The 13,449-nt window shown below is 36.4% G+C and overlaps 1 protein-coding gene across 3 annotated transcripts in view; it reads right to left on the bottom strand.

The window, feature by feature from the left end:
* Window positions 1-13,449, bottom strand: part of Mastl (microtubule associated serine/threonine kinase like) — a 42,815-nt gene that overhangs the window by 6,118 nt on the left and 23,248 nt on the right. For 2 of the 3 annotated variants that reach the window (XM_005082672.4, XM_021234468.2), the window contains 3 exons: window positions 11,980-12,152; window positions 8,901-10,022; window positions 7,798-7,939 (listed from right to left, as the gene is read on the bottom strand). In XM_005082672.4, coding sequence (XP_005082729.1) covers window positions 7,798-7,939; window positions 8,901-10,022; window positions 11,980-12,152 — 1,437 coding nt within the window. The remainder of the gene's footprint in view (window positions 1-7,797; window positions 7,940-8,900; window positions 10,023-11,979; window positions 12,153-13,449) is intronic. The other variant, XM_005082673.4, reaches the window with a different exon arrangement.

The following is a 13,449-nucleotide window of genomic DNA, read 5'->3' as shown; positions in this document are numbered from 1 at the left end:
GGAAATATCTTTTATTACAAAATATTATTTTATTGTAGAAAAATCTGTCCTTACTATGAGATAAAGGTAGTACATCTCAGGCAGACTTTACTGCAGCTTGGATTGTCAGAAAGGCTCTTAACATGTTGCTTTTCTTGGTCTTAGAAGAGTTTGAGAGTTAAAGAATGTCTCATTTTCACAAGAGCTGGCCAAGACAGTAACTGACATTGGACCATGAGCTTGTCTTAGCAAAATACACAAGAGGGGAAAATACTGTCAGACATCTTTCTCTGTTATCTGAAACTGAAATTGTAGTTTCGGATTAAAAAGGGAGGAGCTAGCAAATGGTTACTTTTTTTCTGGAGGGACAAAGGAAGAGACAGGAATTTTTTGGGACCAGCGATGTCAGACTGGTCCACATTACTTGTATATTTGCAACGTCACCACCATTATAACATATCTGAAAAATGAAAGAAAAAAAATTCTGAAATTTTATTAGCTTGCACCTGTCAGAAACTGACTTACATAGCATCATGCTGTACACTTCACAAGGGAGTTGTCCGTTACAAATATCAAATAATGATCAGACTAAATTCAATATTGTCTTTCTGTGCACAAGATTGGGTTTTTATCTAATCTCTTAAGTATTATTTAATAGCAATGAATTAATGTTGAGTGACAAGTTCATCTAGTAGCAAATTGACTTCAACAAATCAAAATATATTTAACATAGGGTAAAGTCTAGAAAACATGTAAAAGTTTCTCCACATATAAGCTAGTTATTTAACTTTTAAAAATATTCTAAATGTATATATTAAGTTTGATTAGCAAAAGGCATTTTAATTTGAGCATTGTGGTGGTTTGAATGAGAATGGCTCCCATAGACTCATAGATTTGAATAGTTGTCACCAGGGAGGGTGTTACTTTAAATGATTAGGAGGTGTGGCCTTGTTGTGTCACTGTGGATGGGCTTTGAAGTTTCAAGAAAATTGTCTAAGCCCAGAGTCTCTCTCTTCCTGCTGCCTACTGATACAGATACAGAACTCTCAGCTCCTTCTCCAGCACTGTGTCTGCCTGCCCCCATGCTTCCTGCCATGATGATAATGGACTAAACCTATGAAACTGTAAGCCATCCCCAGTTAAGTGCTTTCTTTCTAAGAGTTACCATGGACATGGTTTCTTCACAGCAATAGAACACTGATTAAGACAAGCATTTAATAAAAGCATGTTTTAATAATTTAATTATCAACCAAATGTAAGACATTAGTTACTGCTCTTATAAATGTTTTTTCTTTTTTTTTAGCCTTAGTTTTCAGAATTAACATTTGAAAATGCCAGACTCAAATAATTCAGAAAGCTCAAAATTAATGTCTTACTATCTACAATTTTGTTGGCTCTGACTGAGATAAAGTATTCCAGTTTTTAAAATTCTATCCTAAATGTCTGTATTTTAGCTAGGGCTAGCTAATAACCTGGAAAAACTGGTTTTTATATCTCAGTAAGACAAAGAATGAGGGAAATGCAGACAGGCAATAATCCCTATATATAAGTGGTATAAACATATCACTGTTGTATTTGTTAAAAAAATCCTAAGCTGGGTGGTGGTGGCATACTCATTTAACCTCATCATTTGGGAGGCAGAGGCAGGCAGATCTCTGTGAGTCTGAAGCCAGCTTGGTCTACAGAGCTAGTCCCAGGACAGCCAGGGCTACACAGAGAAACCTTGTCTCGACCCTCCTCCTCAATCCTAAAATGCTTACATTTAATATGTAAATAAATTACAGTTAAAATATATATCCATTTATAGGCTCACAAAGAGTTGAAATATTAGTTCATAGTAAGTTAAAAATGAAGTGGCCAAAGGTTTGTTATTTCATTGTTTTCAGGAATTTTAGGGGTAGACTGAGTTTTGCCCCATGTTGTTACATAGACAAAAATGACACAATGTTTATAAAGTCAAAAAAAATCTCAAATAGCCCAGCAATATAGTTCTATGGATAAAACAGTTGCCATGCAAGCTTGGCAACCTGAATTAAATCCCTGGGGCCCACTTAAAAGTGGAAGGAGAGAACCAACTCCACAAAGTTGTTTCCAGACCTCTACATGCATGCTATGTGTCACACACAGCACACATGCATAGAAAAATAAAAACAAAATTCTCCAGAAGGCCTTGGAAAAACGAGAACAAATCAAACCCTGAAGCAATCGGTAGAAATAAGGTCAGGGTAGAGGTTAATGAAACAGGAAAACACAAAGAACGATGAAGTAGAGTTGGTTTTTAAAAAGATAAACAAGATAGACTAACCAAACTAACGTAAAGAAAAGACCCAAATTACTAAAATTAGATAAAAGAGACATTATGACAAACACCCATGAATGCAGAAAATCATAATTACCTATTTTAAATGCAGGTATCTAGAGTAAAGCTACACTATTAGGTAACAAGGGCAGATAGGTTTCAACAAAGCACATGAAACACAGATTACAGGCTTCAGATGCTGATGATATTACATTCTTAACTCGAGGACACTGGAGCCAGTGACTTGCTGAGAGTAGTTTTGGTTATGATAGTTACAAAGATGTTAGATCAGATAGGAGTGGGCAGTACATGGCTTTCAAAGGCACAATTCAAAAATAATTTGTCTCTGGTCTGTAACATTTTAACTCTATAATCAGGGAGTTCAGCCGGGTGGTCATGGCGCACGCTTTTAATCCCTGCACTAGGGAGGCAGAGGCAGGCGGATCTCTGTGAGTTCGAGGCTGGGCTGGACCGACAGCCTCGAAAACAATACAGAGAAACCCTGTCTTGTAAAAACCAAAAAAAAAAAAAAAAAAAAAAAAATCAGGGAGTTCAGTTATTTGGCTTTGTAGATTTTTAACATGGGTGTTGGGCTGGGGAAATGACTCAGCCACCAGAAACTTTAATCCTACCATTAGGTTGGCAGAAGCAGGAGGATATCTGTGAGTTTAAGGCCAGTCTGGTATGCATAGTGAGTTCAAGGCCAGCTAGGGCTACATAGTGAGACCCTGTTTCAAAAATAAAACACCTCGGGCTGGAGAGATGGCTCAGAGGTTAAGAACACTGGCTGTTCTTCTGGAGGTCCTGAGTTCAATTCCCAGCAACTACATGGTGGCTCACAGCCATCTGTAATGAGATCTGGTGTCCTCTTCTGGTATGCAGTCTTACATGGAGTGCTGTATACATAATAAATAGAATAAAGTAAATTAAAAAAATATAAAATAAAACACCTCAAAAACTAAAGTCAAAACCAAGCCAAACAACAAAAAACTGTGCTTGTAAAGAAAGTATATGGGCTGAGTTCAAATTCCCAGGTTGTATGTAAAAACATAGGTGCTATGGCAGGAGCGTCTGTACCTCAGTGCTCCAACAGGGATGTCGAAAGCCTGAATTCATATGTCCACACATGTTCATGCACACACATCTTTATCAGCGTTATGGCCTTCTCTTGGGGAACTTCAAATTACAGTTTCTTCTTAAAAATTCTTTTTTTCTGAGACAATGTTTCTCTATATATTAGTCTTGGCTCTCCTGGACTAGCTTTGTAGACCAGGCTGGCCTCAAACTCACAGAGATCCACCTGCTTCTGCCTCCTGAGTGTTGAAATTAAAGGCAAGCACCATCACTGCCAAGCTTAAGGTTTGTTTGTTAGTTTGAGACAAGATTTCTCTGTGTAGCTTTGTAGACCAGGCTGGCCTCGAACTCAGAGAGATCCATCTGCCTCTGCCTCTCAAGTACTAGGACTAAAGGCATGCGTCACCACCGCCTGGCTTAGGTTTTTTTTTTAAAAATATTTATTTTATTTTTTTATTTATGTGTCTGTGCAAGTGAATTCCATGTGTATGCATGTGCTTGGAGACCAGAAGATGTTCATTCCTTTGGTGTTGGAGTTATGGCAATTGTTAGTAGCCTTATGTGAATGCTGGGAACAGAACTTGTGTCCTCTGGAAGAGAACAAGTGCTTTTAAGTGAAGATCCATCTTTCTATCCAGTTTTTTTCTTTTTAATGACAAACCAATAGTTTAATAAGAAATATTCAATTGAACTATGGCATGAAAAGGAATTAGAGGTACATTTTAATAGGTAAAACAAACTTTTAAATAGTTCCTTTATTGAAATAAAAATTTTTATTTATTTTTGGACAGGGATTGAATTATATTAACCAGACTGATCTTAAAGTCCTAGGCTCAAGCCATCTTTCTGTCTCCCCTTCCAAAACAAACAATTAAACAAAAAAACTAAATCCTAAGACAAACTTGAAGAAAAGGGAAGTAAATGACATTCAGGTGTAGAGTACATGCCTAAGTTCAAATCTGTAATTTCATAAAAAAACAACCAAAAAAGATACAAGGTTGTCCTGGATTAGAGCAGAGTTATAACTCACTATGACTGGTGTTTTTATAATAAGCTAGATATGGACTTGGAGGATTAATGAGATAAAAGAGACAAGTATAACTAAGAATGTGGTGGTGGCGCACACCTTTAATCTCAGCACTCAGGAGGCAGAGGCAGGCAGATCTTTGAGTTCAAGGCCAACCTGGTCTACAGAGCAAGTTCCAGGACCTCCAGAGAGCTGTTATATAGAGAAACCCTATCTTGAAAAACAAACAAACAAAAAAACAAAACAACAATAACAACAAAAAGAGTAACAATGAATAGCCTCTACCGCAGGAGAGCACCAGAAATCAGACAGGTAGACTTGGTAGTTGGGAAGTGCTGAGAACACAAGCATGTCAGTAAAATGGGGCTAGCAGCACATAGATGGAGCTACACAGCTCTACAAGTGGCAAGGAAAGCAGAACCTTTATCCAAAAGGTAAGCCAGGGAACGTTGATAAAGAGACTGGCAATCCTATCCAGAGGAGCAGCCCAAGGTGCTTCAATTCAGTTAAGGTTCATGAGACATGAACTCTGATGTAATCAATGAGACAGCAGAGAAGTTTTCTTATTGTGTAGGAAGGATTGCTCATTTCATGATTGACCCATCCTAGTGACGATAGAAATGAGGGCTATTTTTGTTGTTGTTTAGAATGGCTCTAGTTATATAAAATGCCCATAATAGGCCAAGCTTGGAAGTAGATTAGTGTCTGACTAAGGCTGGGGTAGGATGAGAGGGCAAGAGAAAACAGGTTGTGGCTACTAATGGATACATAGTTTAAGGCTGATGTAATGGGATATTGTAGTAATGTTTGTACAACCTTGTGAATATACCCAAAACAAAAAAAAAAAACAAACAAAGCCTGCATTGTATACATTAATTGGGTGAATTATAAAGAAGGTAGGTTATAACTCAGGAAAACGATTCCTGGGAACTAGAGAGATGGTTCAGCTATTGGAGAGTACTGGCTGCTTTTGCAGAGGACCTGGATTCAGTTCCCAGCACCCACATGGTGTCTCACAACCATCTGCACCTCTAGTTGTACAGAAATCTGACATCCTTTCATGGCTTCTCTTGATACCAGGCAAACAGATGGTAAGCATACATAAATGCAGACATTCATACACATACAAATAAGAAATCTTAGCCAGGTGATGGTGGTGTACTCCTTAAGTCCCAGCTCTCAGGAGGCAGAGGCAGGTGGATCTCTATGAGTTCAAGGCCAGCCTGGACTACAAAGCTACACAGAAAACCCTGTCTTAAAATATCAAAAAACAAAACAAAACAAAACCCCCAAAACAAAACAAACAAACAAAAAAAACAAAATAAAACAAAACAAAAAACCAAAAAAAAAACCCAAACAACTTTTAAAAAAAGGAAACTTAAAAAAAAAGTCTAATGCCTAACTAGTTAACCATACTTAGCCATGAAAGAAAAAGTTGTTTTCATTTTGTAATTACATTATAATCTATTCTACTTGGTAGGTATAAAATCTTCTCTGTGCATCTTTATTCATTTATTTAACTTTGGCTTGTATTTAAATTTAACAAGCATAGTGCAAGCTCTGAAGCTTTTGTATAGAAATGTTTGTACTTGATGGTTTGATTTAGGGCAATTCAGAGTCAAAAGAAACTAAGCTAACCTAGAGCTGGAGCTGGTGGATTATTAGGTGTGAGTATGTCAGACTGGTTCAAATGATGAAATGAGAAAGAAAATCATCTGAGTCTCACTGGGGAGTTGATGCCTTCTGTTTACTTTGGGGAATCTCTTAAATATTGAGAAACAGTGTAACCCACCTTTCTGGACTGCTCCAGGGTACCTGGAATTTAGGATATTTGGTTATGCTTATTTTGCAGTTCCTATGATATAGTATATATAAATACAGTGTATAAAAATACTGTTAAGTTTTACAACTCATGGCCGTTATTAATTGCTTTTTTTCATTGCTGTGACCAGACAATGAGGTTAAATTCTGCAGACTGGATAGAAATTTAGGACTAACTTTGTATTCATGATTAAAGGCAAATCCACTAGAGCTGCAGATGTGGCTCAGTGGCAGAGCTCTTGCCTGGGGTGCACTTAAGGCCTTGGCTACACCTGGAGGATAATTTTTTTTTAAAATGTGTATGTTGTGATATATGCATGTTTGTGTGTGTGTGTGGAGGGGCTGTGCACACATGTGGAGGCCAAAGGTTCATGTAGGCTGTCTTCTTCTAGCAGTGTCCCTTTAATGTTTTGTAACAGGGAACTGTTTCAAAAAACCAGCTAAACCTGGAACTCACTGGTTTGTTAAGACTGGCAGGCTAGGAAGACCCCAGCATCCTCCTGTCTGTCTCTCAGTGCCGAGATGATACGCACTGGCCACCATTCCATTGCCCCCACTTCATGGCTCATTTTTATGTAGGTACCCTTGTGGGATCTGAATTTAGGTCCTCATGCTTGCATGGCAAATACTGCACTAACTGAGCCATCTATCTACCCAGTCCCAAGTTGTTTTTTTTTTTTTTTCCCTTTTCCCACTTTAAATGCTACAGGGCATAGAGAGGCCATGCATCCCTTTTTTTAAGTATCAAAGAATCATGTTTATTTATTTCCAGGTCTAGTGACACACTTGGGAGGCAGAAGGATTTCTGAGTTCGAGGTTAGTCTGGTCTATATAGTAAGACTGAAGAGATACTGTGCCACTAGAGCATGTGGCTCTGGCAGGCCTTGCCATTCTCCCCATTCCCTCTGCCTTAATAAAAACCATTAGATTATATTCCTAAAGCTAGCCTCCTCCTCCTGAGGCTGACTACCAAAGTCTAACAATGGAAAACCCTCTGGGTTCACCTAATTAACATGATCAACTGAACAAGGTTTCCCTCTTTACCTTTATAAACACCATTTGCCTATGTGCTAAGTCTGTCTCCCCTCTATCCAGAGGCAGTCATTTGTCCCTCCAGGACAAATATCCCTACTTCCTTTCCCTTGTCCCTCATCCTTAATCTCCCATGCTAGCCCATTCTAACACAGACCTCCCTACTTCCTTCTCTTAAAATTGCACCTGCAAGGTCATTTGCAAGTGTTTTCTGCCTGAGTCAGAAAGCCACCACTTTAGTTTTTCTTTCTTGCTTAATAAAGGATCTCTCAGTGGAAACAGGTGTTTGGGTGTGGTTTCTGCCTAATCTGGGGTCTGGAAGGGAGCACCCTGCTGTACAGGAGTCCCCTTCAAAAAACCTGTCTCAATCAACAACAACAAAAATAAACAAAAAAACATACGCCACAGTATGTTTGTTGAAGGACAATTTCTGGGAGTGGAGGAACCATGTGGGTCCCAGGGGTTGAACACAGATTATCAAAGAAATTGAAAACAATTTTATGTAAAAGGATAATATAGTCATTGGTGAAAATTCAAAACTCAAGACATGTAACATATAACTTACCGTGGGCTGTACCCAGTAAGAGCTCAGGTGCCAGGTAATCTGGAGTTCCTAGAATTCGTCTATCATCCACTGGGGCTGCCCCTCTTCTCACACTCTTTGGAGTTCTGTATGATGTTCCCAACTTCAGCTGATTTGGAGTCTGCTAATTCAAGAAGAGTTCAAGACATAACAAATAAATTAATTTCTTCTAGATGAACAAAAGTATTGAAGCAACAACAACAACAAATCCTTGATCAGGGATTTAAAAATAGACTAATACTAGATATAATTATGAAAAGGTCCTTATATATAATAAAATTCAATAGTTCAGATGACATCAATTATTTCAATATGATATAACTATAAAAGAAAAGCATTTAAAAATTCCCAAAATCAAAATTTTCTTTTCTTTTGAGATAGTTTCACTACATAGGCCACACTGACCTCAATCCCACAATCCCCCTGCCTTAGCCTCCCAAGGTTTATAACAAGGTATTCTGTCTAAGAAAAATTTCTTGACAGCTTGGATTGATACAAAGAATAAGAAAAGCTATGGCTGACAAATGACTGAATTATTAAGACATCATGTAAGATAAAATAAGCATCTGTCTCCCCTTATACTACAAGGTACTTAAAAGGTTTTAAGGTAACTACTGCATAACAACAACCTTTTGAAACAGTTTTAAGGGGCTTTAATCCTTTACAGGCAGTTGGAAAATAGGATCTGAAGTTAAGGAACATCTAATCCTTTAAAGGAAAACAAAAATGTAACCTTTTTACAATGCCCTTTTAAAGGAATAAAAAATGGAATTTTTGGTTTATACAAGTACAGAAAATAAAGGCAAATAATTAAAATATTTGCTGCTGGAGGATAATATAGACTTCAATTTCATATTTCAAAGTACTGCTAAGATAAGTGAAAATACCTATTTTCTTAGAAAACCATAGTTATTTAACTGTTAAAAATAATGCACACTACTATCAACTTTACATTTATATATGAAAAATTTTCAACAGAACAAAACTGTATAATTAATACCATATAACCTAGCTGAGAGCAAGTGTGTGTCTTAGGTTATTATTCTAACATCCAACGAATAAAGTGCTAACAAACTTTCATATACCTGATGTGACATACAGGATCTTCCTTTTTGAGTAGGGGTCACAGCCATGGGATACGAGCCGCGGTAATCATAGGAAATGTCCATAGTGTCTAAAGAACTTACGCTCATCTTGGATGGTTCTGAATTATTGGATACATTAATATGACTGTTAAAGCTTCGAAAAGCTACGACATTTGTTTTTGAGGTTAGCGGGTTCAGGGCCCTTGAAGAGGGAGCTAACATTTGGCTATTATCTTGGATAGAAGTATGCCAATCATCTTTTGGCAAGGAATTTTCTTGGCACTGTGGTAATACAAGTACATCTTCAATATTTGCTTCTTCAAAAGAGTATTCTTTGTTGCCTTTATCTGGTTCTGAAGACTGAATTTCTAGTGAACTTTCCATCATAGAAAGTCCAGGAAAAGATGAGTCTGAATCCACACAGACAGTATGAGGAGCTGTATCCTCATCAGAACATAGAGAATTAGAATTTAGGCAGTCCTTTTTACTAGTCATCTCACAGTCTTCATCGAGTTCAGACATAAGGTTTTTTGCTATCATTGGTATATGTAATTCTTCGGGGGTTTGTTTACCAGTAAAATAGGTGACAATGTTCTCCTTATTAGCAGAGTCATTTTGTTGACTTCTGGATCCTGACAGCCTCAGATTCTGGACTTCAACTGTGATACCTGTATTTTGATTTGCATAGCAATCTATCATTTCCTTACTATGCTTATACTCTATACAGTTTTTTTTACTTTGTATAATTTCCCGACAAGGACTAGAGTCAACCAATTGGAAATTCCTCTTATAACTTCTTTTGCCAAGGTGTTCTTCAGACATACCACTAGAATTTATAGCCCACTGATTGGAGTGATGGAAAACAGATTGTTTCATGTCAATGGTCATGTTCTCATTATTTATATCTGGTTCTTTTGGTTCCCAAGAGATTTCTTCAGAGAAGCATTTTCTTGGGAGGTTCACATGGTTGATTTCAGTGGCAGGAATGGCACTGCTGTTATGAATGGGAGAAAGTGCTAATTCAAGATCTGTTTTTGTCTCAATGGCATTTGTAGATTTTGCATGAAGCATTTCAACTACATTCCAGTTCGTCATTTTACAGCCAGATGACTTGGTACTTTCCTAAGAGGATGAAAATGCTATTTTTAGTTATAAACCCCAGATTCTTTAAAAGCTTCTAATCTGAGAGAAGTAATCTAATGAACTAGTATGCTACCTTTTTTTGTTTTTAAATGAAACAGAAGAATTATGATAATAGAAAATTGAAAAATTATATATAATATAGAATTTATTAAACAAAATATTAGTAAAATATATTTAGATAAGTTTAAGGGTAGGGCTATATTATAGAGTACATTATCTGTTTTGCAATAGAAGTATGGTGATTCTGTTTAAACTGTAAAATGCAAGGGTTAAAATCTAGTCACTGAAAGTTTAGAGGCCAAAAACAGTTATTGTAAACATGCATCACTATAATATAAACAATAAAATAAAACCAGAAATACCTAGGAACTAAAATCCATTGTTGAGGATGTAACTCAGTGGTAGACTACTTGCCAACAAACAAAAATAATAAAAGAAAATTATCAAAAAGATCAATCGACACTGCATAGAAACAAAATTCTTTTCTTTTATCTTTTGGGGACAGTTTCAAGTATCTCAGGTTTGACTGGTGACTAGGATTTTTATAAGAGTACTCTCTTAGCATGAATCTAAGGCAATCTCTAATACTATCTTTTTTTCTCCACTCCTGGTATTACTGGGGACTGAACCTAAAATCATGTAAAACAAATGCACTAGCACAAAGATACAGTGCCACTCTTAACAGTGTCTATTTTTAATGTATAAACATTAAACTTTAATAACTACCATAACTTATTTAATAGTGAGGAATACTTTATTCTAAGAAAATTTCTGGATTACAATTCACTGGTTATCTGGTACAGAAATTGATGAACCTAGGGATCTGTGTAATGTTATCAGAGGGTCCCAAAGGATCCATTATCACCCATATGATTATAACTGTTCTACTATATATAATCTTCTATATTCTCATCACTGTATTCCTCTGTACAGAACTAAGTGGGAAGAAGAAGGTGAAGCTATGCACAGATAGAAAGAATGTACATTATGATCTCTAGAATATGAAAGAGATGAGATGGGAAGTAGAAAACTATTTATTGTACAACATATAGTATAGTCTAAAAAGTGAAAAAAGACCCAGATATCTTGGTTTATCTATATTGGACTTTGCTCTAAAAACACAAATATTCAACCACAATGAGGAAAGTCAGATTCTGAAAATAAGCAAATATAACATAAATTACTTTATTAAAGGAAAGACTTATTTTGATTTTATCAACCTTCTATGGAGGAGAACTTAAATATAATTTTACATCTAAGCTCCTATCGCCTTTTGTATTAATTAGCACTAATAATTTTATAGAAAAAGCAAAAATAATATATAAATTAAGTATAATAATTTAAAGAACACCCATCCATTTGACTAACACTGGACCTGGAACAGACACTTTTACAGACCCACCCCTATTAACTTTATGATCTAAAAGTTATCTCTGAAGTTTCCATTCCATTAAATGAGAAATTGGTGGGAAACAGTATAAGAGATATGAGTTTTAGAATTAGGTAGGTAAACAAAAAATAAGCACTCAATGTCTTTATCACAGAATGGAATTAAAAAGTCTGTTAGGAAGCCAAATAGTACAGGAGATATAATGAGTTTTAAAATTAGGTAGGTAAACAAACAACAAACAAACACCCATGTCTTTATTACAAAAAGAAATTAAAAAGTCTTCTAGGAAGCCAAACATTTTCTGTGGGTTCACTACAATACTTACTCACTCATCAAACATTAAGCAAGACTAATATCACAAACTGAATGAGAAATGAAATAAAGATATTAAAATAATTTGATAGATATCCAAAAAAATGAAGAATTTTTTATAATACTTTAAACTTGCCCATGTAACAATGCCATTTCCTTTTATATGGAAAGGCATGGTGTTGCTATCATCAGTTTCATGTGTACATTATTTGGCTTACATAGACTCCTCCTGACCTGACAGTCTTGTTCCCATTTGGGACTGCTGTGGCACTCTGACTCCACACTGGACACGAACTTATGAGACAGACTACTAGTGCTCGATGTACCCAGTCTTTTCCTGCACTGGAGCAGATTGGAAGTCAGGCATTTCACAGGTATTTCTGGATTGGATGCAAGTCTTTCAAGGCCTGTAAGGAAAAGAAAATACTTGTTTATTTTTACAGCTATTAGTTCTTTGTGAAACCTCTTTCCAGGTAATTGTATTACATATAACATAACTATTCTCTGTAAACATATTTGGTCCACAAGGTGGTGGTGTATCTGATATGATACTTATTATGTTCAGATTCATAAATTATTTCAAATGTAGGCAATGCTCCAAAGGTTTGAACAAAACAAAATCTCTTTACATTTGTAAAATAAAAGCCATAATAAGGAAATTAAAATACAATTAGATGGAATTTATTTTGAGTTACATATGGTTTATTTTAGAGTTATTGAGCCAGAGCATTTATTGGTGTGCATTATTGAGATATGCTATAAGTTTAGAATGTTATTAGATTTACCCAGCTCAATTAAAGCTATAGCAGTACTGGAGATGTTGTAATTTATCATGCTCATCGGTATGAATTACAGAAAGCCATAGGCATTTGCTTTTTTTTTTGCAGTGCTGAGGATTGTACCCAGGACTATATACACATTCTACCAATGAGCTTCACACTTATATCTCCATAAGGGATTTGCTACTATGATCTGATGGACCAAATGATAGAAAATTGACTACCAGTGAGCACTGTAATAAGACAGCACCTAGAGTATATTTTTTCCTTCATCCTACATAAATATGGCTAGAAATGATTGCTCCTTAGCTTTGTGTATGTGTGTGTTTGAGTTGGAGGCCAGAGATCAGTCTGGGGCAGTTTCTCAGGTACCATGTATCATCATCATCATCATCATATGTATTTTAATTTATTTTTATATGTATAGGTATTTTTGCTTGTATGTGTGTCTGTGCACCATGTGCATGCCTAGTACCTGTGGAAGCCAGAAAGTGTGTTAGATACCCTGAAACTGAACTTACTGACGTTTGTGAGTTGCCATGTGAGTACTGGGAATTAAAGGTAGATAGATCCCCTGGAAAAGCAGCCAGTTCTCTTAACTGCTGAGCCATCTCTCCAGCTTCCACTTTGTTTTTTGAGATAAGGTCTATCACAGGCCTTGAGCTAGCCTAGCAGGACAGACTGGCTAGCCAGTCAGCCCAAGGGATCCCTGTCTCTATCTCCTTAGTTCTGGGATTACAAAAGTACACCATCATGCCTGACTTTTTCAAGTGGTTTTGCAGACAGAATTAAGGTCCTCAATTTACTTTCAATTAGACAAGAGACAGTTGTCCTTTTCTGGAACTATGTAAGTGTCTAAACATTTTATAAAGTGCATATTGTGGTGGCTTGAATGAGAATGGCCTGCATAGGCTCATTTTGGTAC

The sequence above is a fragment of the Mesocricetus auratus genome, unplaced genomic scaffold (genome assembly GCF_017639785.1).
Source record: "Mesocricetus auratus isolate SY011 unplaced genomic scaffold, BCM_Maur_2.0 Super-Scaffold_100013, whole genome shotgun sequence".
Taxonomy (NCBI): domain Eukaryota; kingdom Metazoa; phylum Chordata; class Mammalia; order Rodentia; family Cricetidae; genus Mesocricetus; species Mesocricetus auratus.
The sequence above is the reverse complement of the archived record's forward strand: the minus strand, read 5'-3'. Positions and strand labels throughout refer to the sequence as shown.